The sequence below is a fragment of the Stenella coeruleoalba genome (assembly GCF_951394435.1).
Source record: "Stenella coeruleoalba genome assembly, chromosome: 2".
NCBI classification, from domain to species: Eukaryota; Metazoa; Chordata; class Mammalia; order Artiodactyla; family Delphinidae; genus Stenella; species Stenella coeruleoalba.
Window position 1 is genome coordinate 123,694,623 of NC_137147.1, and position 26,441 is coordinate 123,721,063.

The window sequence follows — 26,441 nt, forward strand, 5'->3', positions numbered from 1 at the left end:
TAACAGGCGAGTTGCACATCCCATGGCTGGGACCAGAGAAGAAATGGGTGAGGCAGAGATGCTCTATGGTAAGAAGTTGTGGGTTGAATTATGTCCTTTCTAAAATTCATATGCTGAAGTCCTAACCTCCAGAGCATCAGACTGTGACCTTACTTGGAAATAGGACCACTGCAGGTGTAATTAGTTAAGATGAGGCCATACTACAGTAGGGTGAGCTCCTAATTCAGTGTGAATGGTGTTATTATAAAAGGGGGAAATCTGGAGATAGACACCCAAAGGGAGAACGCCATGTGAAGATGAAGACAGAGATTAGGGCGATGATTCTACGCTCTAAGGAATGCCAAAGATTGCCAGTAAACCACCAGATTCTCCCTTACAGCCCTCAGAAGAAGCCAACCCTTCCAAACCTTGATTTTGGACGTCTAGCCTCCAGAACTGGGAGAATAAATCTGTTGTTTATGCCACCAGTTAGAGGGTTGTTACAGCAGCCCTAGGAGATGAATACAACAGACATCACAATAACCAGATGCATCCTCAACCGAACTTAGATGCGGACTCAGGGAAAATGGGGCAAAAACTCCTGAAGTGATGAGGAATCCAACATGGACTAGAATGGAGTGCAAAACTACAAATTAGGTTGTTGCTAAAAAAATAAAGGAAGCTACATTTCCTACACACCTTAGGGTATGGACTGAGATTTACACATGTCATGTAATTAACTTCCTGAATTGTCATCAAGCTTTTAGTTTCCTTTTTAATTTCCTCCATCAATTGAGTTTTCCAGATTTTCGTCTGACTGACCCTCATATACCAACTACCTTTATGTCTCACAGCAGGTAGGTGGAGAGTAGATTAGATGTGACATAAGAGAACTCCTGGATCCAGCAGAAAGTGCGCCTGAGAGGGGGCAGCCCATGAGATACCACACGTGCCTCAGGATGCTTCCCTCCTGAACTTATCCTCTTTCTTCTCCACGTCCAATCTTCTCCCACAGGCAAGTCTCCTTTCAGCCCCCATCTGGCTCACTGCCCCATCTTCCCCACTCCTTGATCCCTAACTCTCTGCCCATCCTTAAGGATACCTCCATCCTGCAGCCTATTTTTCTTTCCTACCTGGAACCTCTCCTGACCCGGCTTGGGTCTCTGCTATGCTGCTTATCATCAACCTTGTGAAATAGTCAGCTGCGTTCCTGTTTTCCTCTTATTCCTCTGCATCCTCAAGCAGAGAATCCTACACAGGCTGGTCTTTAATAAACAGTAGTTAGACTGAATTGAACTATATTATCAGAATTTATCTTAAAAGGATCAAAAGACAAAGTGATGTCAGGGAAAATGGTGGAGTAGGAAGCACCAAGAATCTCTCCACCTGTACCAAAACTGTATTGGCAAAAACTGCCTGAAGTAACTATTTTGAAACTCTGGAGTCTATCCAAAAGCTTGTAGCCTCCAGGAGAAAGCTTGGCTGGTAAGCTGCAGCTAATTTTGGTCAATTTCAACCTTGACTGTGGTAGTGGCTATCTGTACACCATGTCCCAGCCCCATGCCAGGTAGCTGTGCCTACATTCCTGGTGTGGCTTGCTGGAGCCAGGGTGGACAATAAGGACCTTGTCCTCCAAATATCAGAGTTCTGTGTTCTGATTGCTCAGTGCTGCTTTTGATTTCTGAGGTACGGGCATAAGGGCTGGCCACCACTGCGGCAATCCCTACCAGCTGCAGCCCCTACCAGGGAATTTCAGTGAGCAATACATTTAAAAAAATTCTTTTTCTCCTCTTAGGAGCCAGATATTTAAGGATTAGGTTATTCAGAAGCAACAGCATATATGGGAAAATTTAGAAAGCCACTAGGTTTTCCCAAGAAGAGATGAAGGCTCAGAAAAGGCCAGAGAAGACCTTACACTTCTTCAGTTTGATCCCCAACACAGAGAAATTTTTCAGTAGCAAAGAAACGGTAAATCCGGGAAGAAGGAGGAGAAGCTGATTTCCAGAGGTAAATTGTAGGATTCAAATGTCCAGTTTTTAACAAAACAATCATAAGGCATATAAAGAAACAGGAAAGTATGGCCCATTCAAAGGAACAAAATACACTGGTAGAAACTGAAGGAAGCCCAGAGGTTGGGCTTACTAGACAAAAACTATAAAACAACAGTCTTTAAGATGCTCAAAGTGCTAAAGGAAGACGTAGACAAAGACAGGAAAATGATACATGAAAGAGTGAGAATATCAATAAAGAGATAGAAATTATAAACAGGAAAAAAACCTCTGAAGTTGAGAAGTACAATAACTGAAATGAAAAATTTACCAGTTGAGTTCAAAAGCAGATTTGAGAAGGCAGAAACAAAAATCAGGAATATACATTTGTTCTATGAATTTGTCCTATGAATTGAAATATTGAGTCTGGGGAATGAAAAGAAAAAAGAATAAAGAAAAGTAAGCAGAGGGGATCTGTGGGAAACCAGTAAGAGGACTAAGATACACATTATGGGAGTCTCAGAAGGAGAAAAAAGGAGCAGAGAGCTTATTTGAAGAAATGATGGCTTAAAACTTCCTGAATTTGAAGAAAGACATGAATCTACAATTCAAATAGGATAAATTCACTGAGATGCACTATAATTAAACTGTCAAAGGACAAAGAGAGAATCTTGAAAGCAGCAAGAGAGAAGCAACACATCACAGACAAGAGATCCTCAGTAAATTACAAGCCTATTTCTAATCAGAAACCCTGGAGGCCAGAAGTCAGTGGGTTGATACATTCAAAGTTCTCAAAGAAAAAAAAATCTATCAACTAAGAGTTCTATACCCAGCCAAAACTGTCATTCAAAAGTGAGGGAGAAATTAAGATATTCCCAGATAAGCAAAAGTTGAGGAAGTTTTTTACCATCAGACCTGCCCTAAAAGAAATGCTTCAAGTTCAAATGAAAGGACACTAGATGGTAACTTGAAGCCATATGAAGAATTAAAGCTCTCCAGTCAAGCAGCATGATGCTAAGCTTTATCAGAACCAGCTACTAGAGAGACCCTAGAGGAGGGACAGGCTTTGTCTCTGGTTCTGATATGTGACTTCTCCCTGTAGGCTCCTGTGGCCTGTGATGCATGCCACCTCCCTCTAGGCAGCTTCCGAGGGCAGCTTCTGAGCACACCAACACTTTGGGAAAATTCTCAGCCTGGTCTCACATGCAGTTTCTCCTTTGGACGGTTTTCCCTGACACCACTAAGTGTGACTTCCCAGAGATTTCCACCAGGGCAGCACCTCTGCAAACGTCTCCCTCATCCAGTGGGCCCTGGTTGTACCCTCTCCCACAAGTCCAAGGAATTTCAGCCCTGGGTGTGTGTGTGAGGGGGGCACCCTCATCCATATTTGTTCCTTCCTTGGGTGCCCTGCCTCAGACCTGAAGATAGGGGCTGCTTCCTGTATCTGCTCTTCCTGTGTCTCTAGAGTTCTTTACATCTTAGCAGCTAATTCCCCAATACTACAATCACCTGTTATAGCTAATGCTTTTTTACATTAAACTTTCCCTGTTCAAAAAAAAGACCAAAAGAGTTGATTTTTCTAGCTTTCCTTTGGGTCACTATTTTGAACAACATGGGAAAAGGGAGAAGCAATCCACAAGCAGCATGATTTTCTACCCAAATCATCCCAGTTTCAATATGTTGATCTGTGGCAGGACCCTGCACTCAGCCCACTCACTCCTTAAGATGGTGTCAATAACATAGGCCATCTGAGTGTTACCGTGACACCAGTGAGGGCCTCCTGGGTATACACTGGTGCTGAGACCACAGAAAGAGGCCCCCTATACATGCCATAAAGAAGACGGAAGAGAGTCTTTGCAGGAGGAAGGCATGTCTGACAGGAAGGTCCACAAGTAGCTTATGAACAGGAGTTCTGGGGGAAGACTTGGAGGAGGGGCCAGCTTTACCAAGGAACCCACGCTAGGTGAGTGGACCAAGCTTGAGTTGTATGGACACAGGGCCTTCAGGAGATGCTGTGTTGGGGCTGCAAACACAGGCAGGAGAGATCACCCTCCCAAAGTCTGAGGAGCAGAGGGCTGGGGTTCTCACTTACCCTGAGTTATACAGTGTGGATAAAATACAAAGCACCTAGGAAGGCCAAAATAACAGAAACCAAGCTTGACATGGCTAAAATGAAGGATGGTTACCATAATAGGATTGGTGGTAGAATAGAGTCGTCTGTTTCTGAGAGCTAGATGTAGGTCCATGACTGACGCTCAGCCTTTCCCACAATGGCTGGAAGGGCTCCAAGGCTCCATGAGGACCCTTGGAAATGCAAGGGGAGGTGGCAGCATATTGAAATCTCATCCTTGAGGACATAGGTAAGAACAGAGGCACTTTCACATTAACAGTGATCATACACTAATATGCCCAGAGGGCTTACACTCTGCCTGCTCTCCATAACCGTTACGTCATTAAGTCGGCACAAAGAATCAGAAGGGGGATCCTCACTGCACCCTTCAGATGAGGAAACCAAAGCTCCAATATGTTAAATGACGCACAGTGGGGAAGTGAGTGGTGGAGATAAGAAAGTGTGACTCACAAGTGCTCCTGGTTGCAGCAGGAGCAGGTTAGGGATGGGGGCTATCCACTGGCTCCTGTGAGGCGAGGAATGCCAGCCTCACCCACTGAGACAGGCATGGGGGGTGTGATGGACTTTCAAGATGCTTCTCCAATATCAATCCCCAATTTCTATTTGTACTCTATCAGGACTTTCTTAATATGAACAAATTACAGTTAGGGGAACCACTGTCAGAAACCAGTGTCAGAACAGTGTCAGAACCACTGTCAGAAACCAGAAACCAGTGCCTGCGCCAGTCAGGCACCACAGTAACCACCTGCATGAGTTATCTTACAACATGAGGTCCTGGTAAGGGATGTAGAACTAACAAGCTACCACCATCCAGAAGAATTCGGGAAAGGTCAGAAGGAGAGAGGAGATGCCATTCCATATGTCCTGCCAACCTCCCAGAATCCTTCTCGCTGGAATCCATCTTGGCTGAGCAATGCACGTGCCACCAGGAAGGACCCTGAGTCAGAATGATTGGCCAGAGACAACCCGGGAACTAATCCCATCACCCTAAAACCCAAGACTGCGAGCCACGTGGCAGAGCAGTCCTCCTGGGTTCTCTTACCCTGCTGCTCTCCGCCTGGGCACCCCTTCCCAATAAAGTCTCTTGCTTTGTCAACATGTGTGATTCCTCGGACAGTTCATTTCCGAGTGTTAGACAAGAGCCCACTTTTGGGCCCTGGAAGGGGTCCCCCTTCTTGCAACAGTAGGAGTTTAGACATAAACCCAAATGACTGGAACAGGCAGGTCACAGGAAAGGATATCCAAGTGGCAACTACAGACACAATCAGATGCTCAGCCTCACTGCTTATGAAAGAAACGCACAGGACAACCTCAACAAGATACCACTACACACCCACCAGAACGGTCAGAGTGGAAAAGACATACAGCACCGAGCACTGGGGAGGCTGGGGGCAGGTGGAAGCTTACTGCTGCTCAGGGCAAGGGGATGGCATGGCCACTCTGCAAACCAGGCCCTCACCCTGTCACACACGCACCAGGAGCCAACACGCACCTGCATGCATGCCCAGCACATGCGCTCCACCGTGATGAGCAGTGCTGTGCTGGGAGCCACATACTCAAGGGTAGGTGCCCTTTCTGCACATTACACCATCAGATAGATGTTTAAAACAAGGAAAAGCATAAGGTAGAGAGGCTGGGGGGAGAACCTGGAAAGCGGAGAGAAAATTCGGAGAGAAAGCCGAGTCCCTCTGAGCTCCTGTTGGGTAGGACCGGCTCCTGCCAGGTGGGTCCCAAGGGCCCCAGGCAGACCCAGCACAGTGCAGGGAAGCACGAAGGTCTGCTCAGATGATCAGCATCACAGACAGCAGGTCTGCCCTTTCCCTGGATGACAGGCAGCATTCAGGTGGAAGGAAGAGCAAGAGGCAGCTGAGCGGCAGCGCTTTTGGGTTTTTTGCTCTGCTCTATTGAATGAAGGTAGATCAGAAGATAAAGCCACCACAGTGGTTAAGATCCGCTCACCACCCAGAGACAGGGTGACTTCAGCGGTTCTGCCTCCTGTTCTTGCACCAAGAGCTCCGAGGAGCAAGCAGGGCACAGCCGCGGGATCAAAGTGCTGCAGGGCTACTAATGCCCCCGCAGGGCAGCTGCCATCCTAGTGTTAAGGCCTCCTCTGAAAAGCACCAAGTAACACATGGAACTTAGGCTCAAGTGCAGAAAACTGTGATTTTTAAAAACTATCCCTGTGAGTACCTGATACGTTAAAAGCACACGTATGGGGGTTTCACTGTGGAAGCAAAAAGCCATTACAGGAACATAACTTCACTCCCCAGGGTCTTGGGAGGAGGTGGGCTGCTTTCCTTCCTGATGCTCAGGGTGTGGACGCTGTGTGGTGACCCTAACGCACTCCTGCTTCTAAGATCCACTCACCTCCCCATCCTTCCTGTGCAGAGCTGGCTTTTCACACAAGATCAATGGAGCCTTTTCTCCCCACCCTACTCCCCAGCCATCCCCCAAACACAAGCCTCCTGATGGGGTACCAGAACTCACATTAGAGATGAACTCTCTGCATTGCAGTCTTTTGGCAAAATCTCCCACTGACAGCGACACAAATTATGTCAGGAAAGGACAAGCTTAGGAAGCTGGATTAAAAACACGGATGGTCCCCAAAGCCTTGATGTTAGTTGGCAAGAAATAAAAATTCCAATAGCTGTAAAGACCAAGACTAGAGAAAAAAATGGGGGGACTCTTTTGCCAGTATTTTGGACAGTGAATAAACCAGCTGCAGAAGATGGGAAAGGTGCCAGGAATATAAAGTGAAGGGGGTGGGGAGAGGGTGGTGGGAGAGTTCCAAGTAGGAGATGTACATAGCAGTGAGATTTGGACATTCTTGGGAAATCTCAAGGCAGTGAGCCTGGTGATTTAAGGAGTGAGCCGGGAGAGGACGTTGTTTTGGTCAGAGCTTGGCTTGGGGCCTCCATCAGCTGTGCTTTGTAACAATCACCACCTCAGGCCATTCTGCAAAAGCAGGCTGACAGCTACTGCCTGGACTTCAGCAAACCCTCTCTGCTCCTGCATCTCCCTGGGAGGGAACCAGGACTGCTGCAAAGCTGCCCCCCAAGGCCAGCCTCTTCTCTTCCCGTTCACCTGGGTGGTTCCATGAAGGTGAGAAACCTTGTAGAAAACTACAGGGGAAAAAGAGCCTGTTGCTTCAGAACAGGAAATGGAGCTACACTCTTATTGCAAAAGACTGGACCGACTACCAAGGCGTAACTATGATAGGAGCAAAAACATATTGTTTCTCTCACTTGGAATAAACAAAGCCAGATTATGTTTGGAGCTTGCTCTTGAGATGGCTCTGAGCACCTCTAGCTGTGAGCACAGCCTCACTGGGGCAGGGAAGGCACAGGTGAAGATGGCCCTCATGCCCAGGGGCACCTGGACCCCATTCCTGGCTGTTCACAGCTTGTGGGCCTCAGTGAGGCTAGATGGTGCAAGGGAAGGGGCCTACCTGGTGACCCACCTCCTTGGCATAATAATTCACAATAACCTTTGTGTTTTTTAAGGAAAGACAATATTAGATGTGTGTTTTGCAGCACTGGAAGATCAGAAAGTTTGCTTTTTCTCAGCAAGCATGCGCCTAGACAGTCAGGTGGTCAAGTACACATTACAGAGGGCTGGTCTGCTGTGGGCATGGAAGGAGGATGGGGCCCAACAGCTCAAAGGTCAGTGGGGGAGGACACAGTGAAAACAAGTGAGCAAATGCATATGAGTAATTATAAATCATTATAATACCTGTAACGTTAGGAAAGGGTGCAGAGAGAGCGTGTAGAGCAGGCACCCACCTCAGGCAGGGTGGTCAGGGGAGGAGACCTGTCTGAAGAGAAGACACAAAGAGGGCAAAGGAATCCTGGAAGAGGGAAAGGAGCACCGACCCAGGTCCGGAGGTTGGGGCGTTGTGTCTGACAACAGAAAGGAGGTGCAGTAGGTTGAATAGGGTGGTACCTTCCCTGCAAAGACAAACCCACCCAGAACCTGCAAATGTGACCTTAACTGGGAAAAGGGTCTTGCTAGATATCATCAGGATCTCATAATTATGAGATGAGATCATCCTGGATTAGGGTGGCCCCTAAACCCAATGGCCAGTGTCCTGAGAAGAGGTGGTGAGGAGAAGCACAGAGAAGACGTCCACATGAAGGCAGGGGCAGAGGCTAGAGTGGTAAGTCTATAGGGCAGAGAAGGCCGGCAGCCACCAAGGGCAAGGGGACAGGAGAGCAATGGATTCTCCTTCAGAGTTTCAGGAAGGAATCAATCCTGCTGACACCTTGACTTCAAACTCCTGGTTTCCAGAACTGTGAGAGGATAAATTTATATTGTTTTAAGACACCAAGGGACTTCCCTGGTGGTGCAGTGGTTAAGAATCCGCCTGCCAGCGCAGGGGACACAGGTTTGATCCCTGGTCTGGGAAGATCCCACATGCCGCAGAGCAACTAAGCCTGTGCGCCACACTACTGAGCCTGTTCTCTACAGCCCGCGAGCCACAACTACTGAAGCCCGTGAGCTTAGAGCCCGTGCTCTGCAACAAGAGAAGCCACTGCAATGAGAAGCCAGCGCACCGCAATGAAGGGTAGCCCCCACTCACTGCAACTAGAGAAAGCCCACGCAAAGCAACGAAGACACAACACAGCCAAAAATAAATAAATAAAAAATAAAATAAATTAAAAAAAAAGACACCAAGTCCTGGTAATTTATTATGGCAGTCACAGGAAACTAATACAGGGGCCACGGTGAAGAGCATGGAGTTCATTCTAAGTGCAGCGGGGAGTGAACAAAAGGGCTGAAGCAGGAAGAGGTATAATTGGCTTTACTGGTAAGTGGATGTCTCTGGCTTTCTGTGGAGAATGAATTTGGGGGCCGGGGGGATCATGTGGGAAGCAGGGAGGCTGATGCTGATCGTCCGAAAGGACACTGGAGCCTCGCCACTGGGTCCAAACCTGACCGGCCGTTGCCCAGCTGTGTGACCTGCAGCAAGTTACCTAACCTCCATATGATTCAATTTTTAACATGTGCAAAGGGGACAAAAAAGACGCCTCTCCCTTATGACAAATTTAGGTGATTTACTATGTGCAAATGTCTAGAAGGGAACCTGGCACCTAGACAGGGCCCTGCGTGCCCTGTTCTTATCATTATCAGAGATGGAGGAGGTAGAGAGGGGACAAGGGGCCATGCATGCACTCAGGGGCTTTGAACTCGACCTGTGCAACAGCTGGTGGTGCTATTTACTGAGGGGGACGTGGGCTGGGAGGGGAGTTTGGGGGAGGAGAGATCGCAGCTTAGGAACCATCAGGTTTGAGGTGTCCAGGAGAAAACCAAGGGCAGTTGGCGGGACTATGCCCCTATAGGGGGGTGGGGACTTTATCCAGTTTTGCTTATCTTAAGTGTACACCAAGCAGGGTCCCTGGCCCTGAGTTAGGGCCCTGTGCAGGTTTATTGAAGGCCACATGTTGAGAGGCATCTCCGAGGAGGGTGTTCTCTCTCGGGTCCTTCTCCAGTTGCCCTGCCCCACGGGGTGTTGCTGGAAGACTTCCCTCCTGGAGGTGTGTCAGAGCCCACAACCACCTGATGTGCTGAGACCCATAAAACCCCTCAGCTGTCCACATGCGGTAGTCCTACAGATTCCCCATTCCTCAATGATAAGATGTAGGAAGGGGACAAGGAGAGATGAAGTTCATGACCGCCAGTTGGGGGCCACTTGATAAAGCAGAGGAATGGAAGAAGGTTTTTAAAACAACTTTGGGATTTCCAGAACAGCTTCTTTATGGGGCTAATGGGCCTGGAGGGGTGGGGTGAGGATGCAGCATGGGAAATCCCATGGCAGTACAGGCCAGGGTGGGGGGTATGTTCACTCAGCCCTCTGAACTCAGGGGTCTCTAGGAGCCTCCTCTCACAAAATGCCCCTGTGCCCAGAACAGAGAAAGCAGCTGGGGTGGGGACAATGGGCAGAGCCGAAGCATGGTTGCGGGGGTGGGTGCGCCTTAGCCGACGTCATCTTCACAAAACACAAAATCAGGTCCCATGAAAATTGTGCCTAACACATTTGCTCAGCATTGATAACATCTTATTCTTGCAAGGATGCCTTCACCTAAACACAATCCTATTGTTGACCATCTTGGGACACAGAGTCCTTCCAGAGGTATTTAAAGGGTCAGATATTCCCCTACTATGACATTTACTGGGTGTCACCTGACCTGGGATGATGTATGTAATGTGCCAAAGGAGAGCAGTCCTTGGCCAGAGCACCTGAGCTCCAATCACAAACATGAAGCACCCATGACAGCCACAGCCTTTGCAAACTGTGCTCTGCACTTAACAAATCCTTTCTCCTCTGAGCCTCAAAACAGTGCTGCGAGGTAGGAGGTAGGGCATGTGGTCTTGCCCCTGTTCTTCTCCTGGTGCTAATATCCAGAGGGGCCGTGTGGTAAATACAGATCATGTACTTTACATGCATTCCCATGGATTTTTCCAATTTTTAGATGGATAGGAAGGTAACAGCTGCCTGTTGCTATAACAAGTGGCCCTGAGGGCTTCCCTGGTGGCGCAGTGGTTGGGAGTCCGCCTGCCGATGCAGGGGACACGGGTTCGTGCCCCGGTCCAGGAAGATCCCACATGCCGTGGAGCGGCTAGGCCTGTGAGCCATGGCCACTGAGCCTGTGCGTCTGGAGCCTGTGCTCCACAATGGGAGAGGCCACAGCAGTGAGAGGCCCGTGTACTGCAAAAAAAAAAAAAAAAAAAAGTGGCCCTGGGAGTTGAAGCCTTGTCTGTTCTGGCTTTGAAGCCTGGCTCTTCCTACTATACCATGCCAGCTCCCTGTAAAGGAGGAAGCTGAGGCCCAGAGAGAGAAGGGTCTTCCTTGAGGTCACACGACCAATAACCAACCAAACCAGGCCCAAATCTCCAAACCATGATTCCAAACCCAGAGCTCTCTTCTTTGGGCGAGAGGTGGAACTATTTTAACATCATCACAGAGAAATGGAAAAACTGAAGCCACTATTAACCTCTCACCACTTAGCTAAATAGGTTTTCTAATCATCTACCCATCTATGATGGCAAATTTTATGTACCAACTTGACTGGCCATGGGATGCCGAGACTAAAAATTCTCCCTGGGGGTGTTTGTGAGGGTGTTTCCAGATGAGATTAGCATTTGGATTAGTGGACTCCTAGAGTAGTTGCCCTCCCCAGTGTGGGTGGGCATCACCCAATCCACTGAGGGCCTGATTAGAACAAAAGGCAGAAGGAGGCCTCACTGTTTGGGCTGCAATGTCTCCTCTCATCTTCTCCTGCCCTTGGACTGGGATTTACATCATGGGCTCCCCTGGTCCTCAGGCCTTCAGACTCAGACTGAATTATACCTGGGCCTTCAGCTTGCATGTGGCAGATCACGGAATTGCTCAGCCTCCATAACCATGTGAGCCAATAATAAATCATACGTATATGGCTATTGGTTCTGCCTCTCTGGAAAATCCTAATATACCACCTATGCTTTTAATTAAGAATTCACTTCTAAAAGATTAAATACCTACCTACTATCTGTCAGGCACTCTGCTGGGTGCTGGAGGGAAAAGTTTTAATAAGACAATACATAATGCCAATGCTTACAGCACTACCAGAAAATACAGTGTTCCTGACATTGACTAAACTGTGAGCGTAAGTTTTCCTTTAATCTGGAGGTTCTCAACCTTGGCTGGTCGTTGGAGTCGCCCAGAGAGATTTGGCACATCTGATTCCTCGGCCCCACCTGCAGAGTTTGTGATTTAATTGGTTTGGGATACACATTGGACATTAGAATTTTTAAATACAGGAGAGGTTTGCTAATTATTCATCAATACGATTTAATTGTAGATATAAACCATTTCCTTTCGGTCATAATTTATAACTTGCTCATTTTCAAAAATTAATGTGATGGCACACAAGATGTAAAACAGATAATTTAAAGAAATATTTAAAATGGGAAATTTCAAGAGAAAAGGAGAAAAAATAAACCTGTGATAAAGGAATTATTACAGTTAAGCATAAGATCTAGCCCTGAGTTTTTTGGAACAAATGTGTAGAGGTGAACAAGGATTATGGCATCATCATAGTCAATAAAAGGAAGCCTATGAGGAAACAAAACTAAAAAACTATTTTCTGTCAAACAGTTCTAACAGGACAGGTGAAAGATATTTGGATACAAAAGAGTGGAACCCACAAATGCTTTGCAACTTATCAACAGCCAGGCTGCTCCCAGATTAGCATAACCAATTTGAAGGTCAGCCTCACTTTTCCGAAGGTCTGCCAGCTTCCCTGGGATAACCCTTGTCTAAGGCAGCCAGGAAGCAGGCCGGGAGGGATTCTCTTCCAGCTGGATGAGAAACGGTTCTACCAGGGCCCACGCAAGGAAGGGTAGCCAGCTCCCCACAGGACTTACTGCATCTCTGTTACAGAGAGAGTTCTGTTTGAGCTGAGATGCCATCTGATGCACACAATGCCTGGCAACCTGAACCTTCGGTTCAAGTTCACTTTCCTTCAGCTCAAATCAACAGCGGGAGACAGACCCTGCTCTGCAAGGCAATGCGAGCTGCAGTTTGGAAACCCCGATCCACGCACCCTGGAGAAGGCTGGTCAGGGGGACTTACGGAGGGTTGTCGCATTTCCTCTGCCGGAAGCGGGCTCCCGTGCCACACGTGCGGCTGCACATGCTCCAGCTGCCCCACAGGCTCCAGTCTCCATCCACGTGCTCCGGGATGGGCGTCTTGTTCACACACTCCCCCGCGCGGCACCACTGAAACACAGCAGGGCAGCAAACCTGCTTACTCACTGAAAACTGAGATCCCCTCCATGTGAGAAAACACCACGCCTCCGAAACCCAATTTTTGTTAATTTACACAGAAGTAGACTATTTCGGGGTGTGTAAGTTTGCTAACTCTGGTGACATTGGTGACATTCCTTCCATATCCAACCTGACACTGCTATGGCTCTGGGGTTTGGATTTTGCCCTAAACTTCCACGTGAATGTGTTCAGTGGAGGTTCTCTAAATTCCCAGAAAAAGGATGAATTCACATGGCTCATGGAGAAACCTATCTTCTGCAAACTGTTTAATGTGAGTCTCTTTCTGAAAGGCAGTATTTCCTGGCTCTGTAGTTCTGAACTTCAGGGTTGGGATTGGTGCTTGGAGATGATACAGCTGGTGCCACGTGGGAGAACCTCGGCTCTTTCTGAGGATAAGAGAAAGCCAATCCTTGAAAATAATTTCCCAACGTGTGTGGCACAAACCCTGGGGCAGGAGATGTGACTTAATGGTCCTGATCACAGCAACTCTTTCAGTTCGTACAATAAGACTAGAGAGAAAGCCTTAGGCTGTGGCTGCTGGTCCTGAACACCTCTCCTAACACTTGCCAGTCTCTCCTGTTAATGAAGATCAGGCTGAAGACTGGCGCTCTTAACCGCTAGTATTGTTCTCATTAAAATCATCTTACGACAGCCTTTTCTGCACGGCAAGTGATCCTGTTTTTCCATTTACGGTCTACTGATATAAAAGTTTTAAGTAAATTCACTCATGTGACAAAAGGAGTTAATTTAATAAAAATATTGAATAAATGATTCCTGTATAAGAAAAACAGGAGAGAGCTGAACATATCCCTCTGTGCCTTAAGTGGGCTCCATGGAATTTCTGGGGTGGCCCGGGGGTGCTTCAGGGGCTCCTGAGTGCAGTGCGGACCACCTTTCAGAAGAGGTGCCAATGTGCAGGGGATATGGGGTTGCCTGCTGGGGGCAGTGAGAAGCTGGGTTACCTTGTCTGCCCCACACTCTGTGCCATCCAGGGGAGGGTCCAGTTTGGTTTTGCAGGATGTATCTCCTTCCACCAGGCACCACAGTCCAGCGCACATCAGATGCTGCTGACAAGGGAAGGAACATGACTGCCGAGAACTCCGCACACAGGTCACAATGGGGCCGGAAGGTGGGACTCCCTGACCGGTTTGGATTTGGGATTTGAAACATGAGGGGAAGAAGGAGGGTCATGTATCTGGATATCAAAAAAAATAGATGCATCATTTCAACTAGTTCATTTAGCTCAACAAAATTCCATGCATTTACTCCTAGGAGGGCTCACCTCCTGGAGGTTGAGCTCAGCAGTTCCTGCACTAGCATCCGATGCAGGCTGGGGCCTGGGAGCCCTTAACAAGCAGATACATTCAATGTAGGAAGGTACAAAGCAGATTCCCACCGGTCCTACAGAGCGCATGGGAAAAGAACCTCAGCAACCAAGCCTCCTCAGGGCGGGCTCGCACTGGAGCTGAGGCTGGTGCAGCTGCTATGCGGCCTCAGGAGTGAGAACCCAACAGGTGATGTAGGCTCAGGGCTGCCCTGGGGTTAAAGAGGCAAACTTCAATCCTCCCTGAGGTCACCTGCTTGCTAGCTCCGCTGAGCCACCTGTGATTTCTTATACTATTTCACCTAGAGAGTTTCTTACCATCCACGAATATACAATTAAAATAATTCTACTAAAACAAGAAAAAGCATTTAAAAACACAGACTCCCATTTTCCCATTTGTATTAATGGGAAACTTGGACATGGGTAAAGTACTCAGAATGAGACACTTTATCAAAATAACTGAAGCAGATATGGCTGGTGTCCTCCCCATCTGCCTCGGTCTCCCCTGCAGGACTCAGGGCAGACACCGTCCCCCCACATGTCCTGCTGCTTCCCTGATCTGCCTGTTAGAAGCTGTTCTCTGGCCACGGAGCAACCCTTAAACACAAGGGATGGGAGCTGGACACCCGTCCCTGGGTGGAATGGCTCTGAGGCAAGGTCCACACATCTGGCAAGGTCCCAGGGGTGGTCTGTTGTCCGCCCACCAGTGCACCTTGCTTGATCGCCCCTCATTTCCCTGCCCCCTCACAGTGCTTCCTGGGATCACTTCCCAGATAAACTCCTTGCACCCAAATCCTCGCCTTGTGGTCTAAAAATTGAGAACAGATGTACTTAAGGCTCTTTGAAAGATGCAGTGCTTCCAGGATGCCAGACCCAATCATGGCGACAATGCCTGAAGGCTCCATCCTCCAGGGCGCGGCCGTGGACCGGAGGGTACACCTCAGGCAGGGTCCCCACGTACAGCTCAGGGCAGTCCCTGCGGGGCTCGTGAGGGTGTGAGGACTCAGTATAGAGGCCGGCTGTTCCAAGTAATCGCGAACATCTGCGCAGAGGAGACGCGCAACTGTGCTGTCCAAAGTTGGAAAATGTTTAGATGTTGAAGGGACAGAAACAAAGGCGCAAAGGGAGGGAAAGCAGAACCGCAGGCTTGACAATGAGCTCAGAACAGCCCACAGCCCTTTTTCATTTTTCAAGTATGTCAGAGCTGCTCTGTGCCCCTAAAGAAGTTGATGAGTCGAGTGGAATTTTGCACATTTGGGTTCAGAAAAGCCTCCACATTCCCATTATTGTCCGCCTCTCAATGGAGTGGTAACAGGATGAGTGGCTGGAGCACAGCACCAGCTGGTCCCCATAAAGACCAACGGCACCTTGTTAAGTGTGTGATTTCATGCACTTTGACCTAAGAGCTCTTCCAGAGCATGGTGTCAGTGTGTGGACACGTATTCATGAGACAAGGCGGGCCCAGGAGGTGAATTTATGGGGTAGGAGTGTTTAGGAGTAGGAGACCTAATTGCCCCTTAGGAGAGAGAGGAAGACAGTGGTGTGTGAGCTTTATAGACAGTGTTTTCTCGTAACTTTTCTAATCATCAAAGAAAAGGAGAATGAGTTCAGGCAAAGATTTCTTAAACAGAACAAAAAAAGTACTAGCCATAAAGGAAAAAAATTTATGAATTATACTATTTATTATACTATTATACTAATTATACTATTAATCATACTATTTAATATTAAATATTAAAATGAGCTGGAGTAGGGAAATGTTAAAATGAAGAACTTTTTTTTTTTTTGGCTGCGCTGGGTCTTCATTGCTGCGTGCAGGCTTTTCTCTGGCTGCGGCGAGCAGGGGCTACTCTTTGTTGCAGTGCGCAGGCTTCTCATCACGGTGGCTTCTCTCATAGTAGAGCACGGGGTCTAGGTGCGCAGGCTTCAGTAGTTGCAGCACACGGGCTCTGTAGTTTCGGCACACAGGCCCCAGAGTGAGCGGGCTTCATTAGTTGTGGCGCACGGGCTCAGTAGTTGCAGCTCGTGTGCTCTAGAGCACTGGCTCAGTAGTTGTGATGCACAGGCTTAGTTGCCCTGCGGTATGGGGGATCTTCCCGGACCAGGGATTTAACCCATATCCCCTGCATTGGCAGGCGGATTCTTAACCACTGGACCACTAGGAAGTCCCAAAATGAAGGACTTCTGTTTATCAAAGACAACTGTAAGAAAGTGAGAGATGTTTGCAATGGGAGAGAGATTTGTAAGGCACAGAACCAACAAAGATTTGTATCCAGAATATATATAAAACAAACCCCTAAAACTCCTACTGATCAATCAAGAAAAAGACCCAATAGAAGAATGGGCAAAAGATTTGAACAAACATTTCACATAAAAGGATATATAAACATACAGGATGGCCAGAAAACATGAAAAGATGCTCAGTTTCATTAGTCATCAGAGAAAAGCAAATTAAAACCAACCAGCTAAAAAATAGAAACAAACAAACAAAACCAACCAGCTACCTCTTCACACTGACCAAAGTGGCTAGAACGAAAGAGATGGAGAATACCAAGTGTCAGCAAGGATGTAAGAATACCAAGTGTCTCATAAACTGATGATGAGATTCTTAGTTCCACAACTTTGGAAAACTCTTTGACAGTACTTACTAAAGCTGAAGAAAAGCAATACCAGCAATTCCACTCCTAGGTTTGTATCAAACAGAAATGTGTGTGTACGTTCACCAAAAACATTGTCAAGAATGTTCACAGCCACAGTATTTGTATTAGTTCCCAAGATGGAAACAACCCAAGCACATACCAACAGCAGAACAGGTAAATTATGGTCTATTAGAACAATGGGATACTATACGACTCCATGTATATGAAGTTCAAAAATGAGTAAGAGAAAACTACAGTGTTGGAAGTCAGTTTAAAAACAGACGAGGATGAGCAGAAAAGGTGACTGTAAAGCTGTAGCCTCTGACCTCAGCTTGGCCACCAGCATTGCTCTGTGCGCCCAAGCCAAGCAACTGCCTTTCTGTGATTCATTTTCACAGCTGAACAAATGGGGTGGACCACACCAATGCTTGTCACTGTGATGACTTCTAGATGGATAGCTGGCATTCACGTCACGCTTTACAAAGGACAAAGTGCTCTGACGTCTGTCATCCTGAGGCTCATGAAAGCCCTGGGAGGCAGGGCTTTCTCTATTTTTTCCCACTTTTTGTTTTTTCTTTTTTTGAAGTAGATGAGTTTATTACTCATAGGTCCTGCAATAATTAGAGCAAGTCTTAAGGGCTCACTCAGGGAGGCCAAGGCAAGATGCAGGCAGAGAGAGTGGCAATACTTGGACTCATGCCTTTATTAGTGACCATAGGTGAAATTCTTTGGGTTTCCCCAGTTGAGTGTGTACTGTTAAATTAGAACCAAAATGTGCAGTATTTTCTTTCTTTTAAAAAATTTTTTTATTGGAGTATAGTTGATTTACAATGTTGTGTTAGTGTCAGGTGTACGGTAAAGTGAATCAGTTATACATATACATATAGCTACTCTTTTTCAGATTCTTTTCCCATATAGGTCATTACAGAGTACTGAGTAGCATTCCCTGTGCTATACAGTAGATCCTTATTAGTTACATATTTTATATATAGTAGTCTGTATATATCAATCCCAATCTCCCAATTTATCCACCCCTCTATCCCCCCCAGTAACCATAAGTTTATTTTCTACACCTGTGACTGTATTTCTGTTTTGTAAATAAGTTCACTTGTACCATTTTTTTTTTTTTAGATTCTACACATAAGATATATCATATGATATTTGTCTTTCTCTGTCTGACTTCATTCAGTATGACAATCTCTAGGCCCATCCATGTTGCTGCAAATGGCATTATTTTGTTCATTTTTGTTGTTGTTGTGTTGGGTCTTCGTTGCTGCACGCGGGCTTTCTCTAGTTGCGTCGAGTGGGGGCTACTCTTTGTTGCAGTGCGCGGGCTTCTCATTGTGGTGGCTTCTCTTTGTTTCAGAGCACGGGCTCTAGGCGCATGGGCTTCAGTAGTTGTGGCACACAGGCTTACTTGCTCCACGGCATGTGGGATCTTCCCGGAGCAGGGATCGAACCCGTGTCCCCTGCCTTGACAGGCAGATTCTTAACCACTGCGCCACCAGAGAAGTCCCTATTTTGTTCTTTTCATGGCTGAGTAATATTCCATTGTGTGTGTGTATATATATATATCTCTTCTTTATCCATTCCTCTGACAATGGACATTTAGGTTGCTTCCATGACTTGGCTATTGTAAAAGTCATGTGCTTGGCTAGTGCTGCAGTGAATATTGGGGTGCATGTATTTTTTCGAATTATGGTTTTCTCCGGATATATGACCTGGAGTGGGATTGCTGGATCATATGGTAGTTCTATATTTAGTTGTTTAAGGAATCTCCAGACTGTTCTCCATAATGGTTATACTAATTTACATTCCCACCAACAGTGTAGGAGGGTTCCCTTTTCTCCACACTCTCTTCAGCATTTATTGCTTGTAGATTTCTTAATGATGGCCATTCTGACCCGTGTGAGGTGATAACTCATTGTAGTTTTGATTTGCATTTCTCAAATAATAATAGTGATGTTGAGCATCTTTTCATGTACTTTTTGGCCATCTGTGTGTCTTCTTTGGAGAAATATCTATTTAGATCTTCTGCCCTTTTGATTGGGTTGTTTGTTTTTTTTGATATTGAGCTGCATGAGCTGTTTGTATATTTCCCACTTTTCCAACGAGGAGGCAGATGTTTGTGGACACCAAGGGCCCTGAGCTGAGTCAGAAACACAGGACTGGGAGTTTACTTATCAAGGTTCATATTCTGGTTCTTGACCCATGTGGTGCCTACGTAGGTGCATTCACTTTATAAAAACTGATCAAGCTCTAAACTTAGGGATTTATGTACTTTTCTGTATGCATGTTATAATTCAATAAAACTATTAAATAAGTAAATAAATGCTTAGACAGTGATGTAAGGTTATCTGGACTCAACTTATCACAAGGTAAAAGCAGGGAAATCAGAGCTTCACAAGGAAATATAAGGATAAAACATACGTGCAGGAAGTCATACCTCAAACAGGAGAGAGACTCTGCATGGTGAGCAGTCTCTGTAAGTTGGGACACACACACACACACACACACACACACACCCCTCTCATAAGGAGAGTTTCTGATAGCCTGGAAGCAGCCCTCCTTCTCCCTGACGTGAACATCCTATAAATAGCTGGTCCAAGAGTAACTCAGAGGTGAACAATAGTAGAAAAGAAGCAGTACAGGATCTATACTAAGATACTGTAAATAAAAAAGGGAGAAAAAACAGGAGGGAGAAAGCAGATGAAGAATACTCATCAGACAATATGATCATGGAATGGCTAAAAATAATGTGCAAGCATAGTACTATTAATGTTTTAAAAACACAGTAATTGTGTCTTTTCTTTTGCATTTGCAAAAAGCTAATACACAAGAACTAAGGGAAAAGACAGTCATGTCAAAGGAGATAAAATATGAGCTATTAGAACTTGATCAAGAAATGTAACAGAAAATAAAATCAGATGACCAATGATAACTAAAGTGAAAGCAGCATAAAGAAAAGACACACTACTGAACACACAGGGAGGTACATGGAGTTGATGATTGAGAAAAAGTGAATACAATAAAAATAGAAATGAATAATTCAAAACAATTAAGAGGAAATGACAGATATGGAAGACACATAAAGGAGAGCTGACATAAGCATAAGTAGGAAGCAGGCAGGATGGACTTTCTCTATTTTTCCACTTTTCCAGTGAGGAGGCAGATGATTGTGGAGGTCAAGGACCCCAAGCCGGGTAAGAAGTATGGGACTCCTAAAGAAGAGAACTAAAGTAATGTAACAGGAGAGGTATTTGAATATAAATTCAAGACCTATCCTGAAATGAAAGAAGATCTCAGACTCAGATTGAAAAGCAAAGCTCTGTTCCAGGGAAAAAGACAAAGAATGATGAACACAGAGGCATGTCCCAATGAAGTTACTGGATCTCAGATAAAGCAAAAAGATATTTAAGGCAGCCAGCCCACCGCCCCCTCCCCCCCAAAAAGAGACCAGGTCACGGATGATGGGAAAAGATATTAAGCTACAAGCACATTTCTCTACAGCAGCATTCACTGCCAGAAGGCAGTAATGTTTAGAAAGATACAAGGAAACAAAATGTGACCCAGGAAGTTACTAGCAACTGAACTGTTGCTCAAGTATTTAGGTAACAGAAAAACATTTTTGAACATATAAAGAGTTAAATCCTCTTTTGGAGAAAATACTAAAGGATGAACTTCTGTCAACAAAGAAATGGATGGAAAACTCATGATAAAAGGATTGGAAGTCAGCACTGATCAAAGCATCGAACAAAAACAATGGAGGGTTGAAGCTGGAGAACAGAATGCAGATGATACACCCCAGGTGAGGCAGAAATAATATTGATAAGAACAGCCTGGAAAAGAAGGTGCAGTGGGGTGGGGGCAATAGGAGATTGTCCATATATCCCAATTTTGTCATCTTTTCTAGCTGGGGGAGGAGAAAACATAACAGATAAACATAACTGAGACATAAGAAATTTTAAAGGTAAAATGTTAACCACTAAGAAAAAGAATAAAATTGAGTGGTGGAGGGAATGGAAAGGAAGGCTTGGAGGTGGAAATGCATTCATTTCATCATGTTCACGGAGTTAGGAAACAGTAGAACTCTAAAGAGAAGTGTGCCTGAGGCACTTTTGCTTCTGGCAAATGTCAGAATAGATACCCTGAGGGAGGCTGGGCTGCTCCTCCACTATACAAATAGTGAGGTGTTGTAATAAAACACAATTCTTATTGCTGAGCTCATCAGAAGTAAAAAGAACTATTCAAGGAAGCAAATACAAAATACACACATGGCTATATTTATACCTACTTACAAACATATTCCAATCTGTGCTAAGCACATACAAGGGGTGCATTTCCCTGAGGGCCAGCACTGATCTTGAAACTAGAGCTGGCAGAATAAGTTTTGGGCTGGTGGCAAGGTCACAAGCTCTACCTGAGACACCCAGATTAGACCAGGGAATCTGGAAGACTGTTTACCAGTCCTAGAAGGATTGGTGGCATCTCCTGGCTTTCATTGAGATAAATACAAATTCTCCCTGAAGAAAAGCAGTCACCACTCAGGCTCTCAGAATTTCATGGTTATCATCAATAAAATGTAAACTCACAATCAAGCATGGAAACATGAGTGACAGATGGCAGAAACAACAAGAAAAAGATTTAAATTCTCATAGTGTTTTGATAATAGACTTATCAGATACTGAATATACAATAACTCTATAAAATGTCTTAAAAAATAGAAGATGAGATCACATAAACAAGCTAGCAGCAAGATACTATTGAATATGATCAGGCAAATTTGGAAAAAAAACTAGAAAGAACTTTAAAAAATCAAATATATAATTGTTGAAGAAAATCAATGGTTTTTGGCACCACTGAAAGAGAGATTTAGTGACTAGGAAATAGATATGAAGAAATTATACAGAATGCAGCATGGAGAGAAAAGGAGGAGGGAAATAAAAAAAGTGGGTTAAGAGATATGATAGACAGAGTGAGAAATACTGATGGATGTGTCTAATCATAGTCCTGGAAAAAGGGAATAGAAAGAATGGGACAGAGGCAACATTTGAGAAGAAACTAGCTGATGTAGAAGATATACCATGTAGAATAAAGAGTTCCCTGACTTAGTGATAGGAGACAGTCTCAATATCCCTGTCTCCTGATATTCATGCCCTGTGTAACACTTTCCCCTTGGCATGAAACAAATGGCTTGCTTTTAATCCACAGCATGCAGTAAAAGCAATAGAATCTCAGTTTAAGCAACTCCTGGGTCAAAGGGAAAGTCGTAACCAAAGTTGCAGATAAAGAAAATAATAAAGGTGAAAACACAGATATCGTGACAAATAAAGTGCTTTAAGGAATATTCAGAGTCTCAAATACTCATATCAATAAACAAGAAGAAAATAAATTAAGTGTCCATTTCAAGAAGTTTGAAAGGGGACAATATTTTCTTATAGAAAACAATAAATTAATAAAGATAAAAGGAGAAATTTATTACTTAGGAAACAGAAAAACCATAGAAAAATATAAGAGTTGGCTCTTTGGGGGGAAAAAGTGACTGGATAAACCATAATAATCATCCAGATCGTTCCATGGATGCTAAAAAGACATTTAATAAAATTCAATCACAATCTCTTATTAAAACTCTTAACAAAATAAAATATAAATAAATGGATATTTCCTTAACTTGATAAAATATCTATCTCATGGGGAAACATGAGAAGCATTCTTATTAAAGTCAGGAAGAAGAAAAAGGTGTCCATTATCACAACTGTTAGTGTTATTTTAGGTGAGAGAAAGCATTAGGGGCGAATATGGAGTTATATAACTAGAAAACCCAAATGACTCAACTGTTATAATCTCTAAAAGAATTCAGTAAGATGGCTAAGTATAAAACTAAGATACTGTAATCAAAGCTCTTTATGAATACAAAATACAACCAATTTCAAAGATGGAATAAAAGACCCATTAAATAGGAAAAAAACATTCCATAGGAATAAATATATTAAGAAACTTGTAAGATCTACATTAAAAAAAAAAAAAAAAAACTTTAAAATTCCCCTGAGTCAGGGAGGGAAGTCATCTTGAATGGATGTAAAGGAACACTATGTAGAAAGACTTAAAGTACAAAATTATATATTTTTCCCTAAGTTAATCTATAAACTAATGTAAGGGAATTTAAAATACCAATGCAATTTAGAATTAAACAACCAGATTCTAAAGACCATATGGAAAAATAAACAAGAAATAATAGCCAGTACAATTGTGAAAAAGCATATGTTTAGTGTATTAAAATATTTTATAAAGCCACAGTATGTAAATATTAAGAGGTACATGATTACACTAGTGGAACAGACTGGAAAATCCAGAAATATTAAAAAAAATATAAAAATATATTTAAAAATGAGACATACAGAAATGTATATTATAAAGATGGCATTTCAAATTTATGGGGAGAATTAAATTATTCAACAAATGGTATGGAGCCACCTGAGTAGCCATCTGGAAGGAAAGTGAGGTTGGACCCCTACCTCACACCCTACCCTAAAATAAATGACTGCTGGATTAAGGATTTAAACATAAAAATTAAACCATAAAAGTACTAGAAGAAACCATAAGAATTCAATTTATTTACAGTTTAGGAGCGGGAAGACCTTTCTAAACATGGCACAAAACCAGAAGCCTTAAGAAGAGACATATATTTCACTTTACATGCACACACACACATGCACACTTCTGCCTAACATAAAATATGATAAACAAAATAAAAAACAAATCAACTGGAAAAAAAGAACATTTGCAACTCATATTTCAGCTAAAGAGCCAATTTCCTTAGTAATTAAAACTTCTAACAAATTACTAAAAAAAAATCAATAATACAATATAAAAAAGATTTAAGAAGACAGTTCACAGAAAAGATAACACAACTTTAATTTTTTATATATTTTTAATATATGAAGAAATGCTCAAACTTACTACAAGAGAAATGCCATTCAACTTGCAACAGGCTCATTTCTTGACTGTTCAGATTGGCACAGCTCAGATAGACTGGGAGAAGGTGTGGGAATCGGGCACCTCCAAGTGGTGTTTGTGGGATGGTAAACAGATAAGCTTTTGCGGGAGGTCAATCTGGCAACATCTATCAACAATGGAGGCATGAACCTGATTTCACATAAAGTTAAAAGACAGGCAGACTAATCTGTGGGATCAGAAATTAAGATAGTAATTATCACTGGGGGTTAGTGAACAGAAGGGGGCTTTGGAGGGCTGCTGGAATTGTTGAAACGCTGTACTTCTTCATGCTGGTTATGCTGGTGTGTTCAGTTTGTGGGCAATGAATGTGACTGTACATTTATGATTTGAGCACTTTTCTGTGTATTTCATATTGTGTTACAGGTGAATAAAATTACAAAAATATATATATGTGCAAAAATGACCTTTAACCCACTTCTAGGTATTTACCTTATACATTAATGGCTTTCAATTGGGGGCAATTTTGCACACACACCCTCCACCCCGCCCCAGAGGAATTTGGCAACATCTGAAGACTTTTTTCGGTTGTCCCAAATAGGGGGATGCTCCTGACTTATAGCCGGTAGAGACTAAACATCCTACTGGGCACAAAATAACCCCACAACAAAGAATGATCCAGACCCAGATGTCAATAGCGCTGGGATCAGGATACTCGGATGCAGATGAACTCAAAAGTAATAACAAAAGGAAAACCAGTAAGTTACAGTGGAGAAGACTGCAAGACACCACCTTAACCAGGTGACTGAGAGTAACAGCACCAGTAATAAGACCACGGCATCTCTGTGGTCTCCTTGATAATGCGTAACGCCAATCCAAGCACCAAGAAAACATCAGACAAACCCAAACTGGTACTCTTCAAGTGTCAAGGTCATGAGAGACCCAGAAAGACTGGGGAACTGCCACAGATTGGAGGAGACAAAGAAGACCTGACAACTAAATGCAAAATGGGACCCTGGTACAGAAAAAGGAGAATAGTGAGGAAACTGGTGAAATCTGAAATGTATGTTAGTTAAGATCATACCACAGTAATTTCCTGACTTTGATAATGTAAGATGTGAACAGAGAAGGAAGCTGGGTAAAAAGTGTATACTTTCTGTACTATTTTTGTAACTCTTCTTTAAGTCTAAAATTACCTCACAATAAAAAGTTTTAAAAATAACACAATCTGTGGTAAAAAAATAAAAAAACAAACATGGGGCAACTCAATTTTCATTTGTATTAAACAACTCTAAAATGTACTGTTAAGAAAAAAAAAGCAAGATGCACATCAGTATGGTAGCATGCTAATATTAGCATGAAAAAGGAAACATATAAATGGTTAATTTTGGATTTTATACCTTGGGCATATATTGATTATTCAGAAAATAATTCTGAAAAGTCACACAGATAACCAACCAACCATCTGTGGTGGAGATGGTCTTTGTTGTAATTATTTAGTGCTCACAGTGCATATTTACAAAGAATTGATTAGACAAATTAAAAATGGCAAATGTGGCTTTTCCAGAGTGAATTCTTTCTTTTCACGCTCAATGCCACTGCCTTGTTTTATCCTCTTCCTCTTTCAGCTGGACAGCTGCAATAGTTCCTCAAAGGTCTTCTTGACTATAACCTTTTTCATGTTCAACACACTTGCAAAATCTTCTGAAAACACAGATCTTGACTTAAACCATACATCACTCCCTTCAGGACTAAAACCCCTACGACACAGCTCCACCTTTGTTTAGCTCCTGCCCTTCACTTTTCCCTGTCTGCACCTGACTACCCATAGCCCACAGACACTCGGTGACCTCGCTGGCCCTGCTCCAGGCCCACCTCCCTGCAGGCTGTTCACCCCTACTGGAGACAGAGCATGGAGAGCGAGCATGACCTGCTGCCTGCCCTCAAGAGAACTCAGGCCAGGGAAGGGACCAGGGCTAAATTATCTTAACAGAGAGCCAGGAAATCACCTGCCATATCCTTCCCCACCCTTGTGAAGTCTTTCCTCCTTTTCTCCATTCCCACCAGGAAGAACCCTGATGGGTTCTAAGAGTGCTCCAACCTAACTGGTCCTGTGGCTGACAGTCCCATGTGTCTCACCTCCCACACCCTCACCCCTCGATCCTGAACTCCCAGGGGGCAGCAGCTGTGTCTTATCGCCTCCTCATCTCATTAGCACACATCTGGCAGCACATGGTACAGACCCAAAGAAGACATGCTGAGTGAATCAACCAATGAATGAATGAACAAATAAATTCATATGTCAAGCAGTGCAAGGCTTCAGCAAAGACACAGAAAAGCTGACACATTCTAAGCATTTACCCAGCCCAGGCATCAGGCTAAAAGCTTTACCAGAATTCCTTACTACTACTCACACAACTTCATGAGACAGAAACTATCACTACTCACGTTTTGCAGACGAGGAAATAGAATTAAGTGACCTGCCCAAGCCGCAGGGCTGGAACCTGTCCTGACCCCAGAACACACTCTTACCCATTGGTTATACTGCCTATGGGTCCCCAATTTCCTCTCCCCACTCCCCCGCCCCCCACCTTCGATCTTCCATCCTGTCAGCCGGCCCT

At 44.3% G+C, this 26,441-nt stretch overlaps 1 protein-coding gene across 3 annotated transcripts in view; it reads right to left on the reverse strand.

The window, feature by feature from the left end:
- The window catches only part of ADAMTS17 (ADAM metallopeptidase with thrombospondin type 1 motif 17), a 350,376-nt gene that overhangs the window by 119,908 nt on the left and 204,027 nt on the right, over window positions 1-26,441 (reverse strand). For 2 of the 3 annotated variants that reach the window (XM_079912254.1, XM_079912256.1), the window contains 2 exons: window positions 13,866-13,970; window positions 12,710-12,855 (listed from right to left, as the gene is read on the reverse strand). In XM_079912254.1, the coding sequence (XP_079768380.1) occupies window positions 12,710-12,855; window positions 13,866-13,970 (251 nt within the window). The remainder of the gene's footprint in view (window positions 1-12,709; window positions 12,856-13,865; window positions 13,971-26,441) is intronic. The other variant, XM_079912255.1, reaches the window with a different exon arrangement.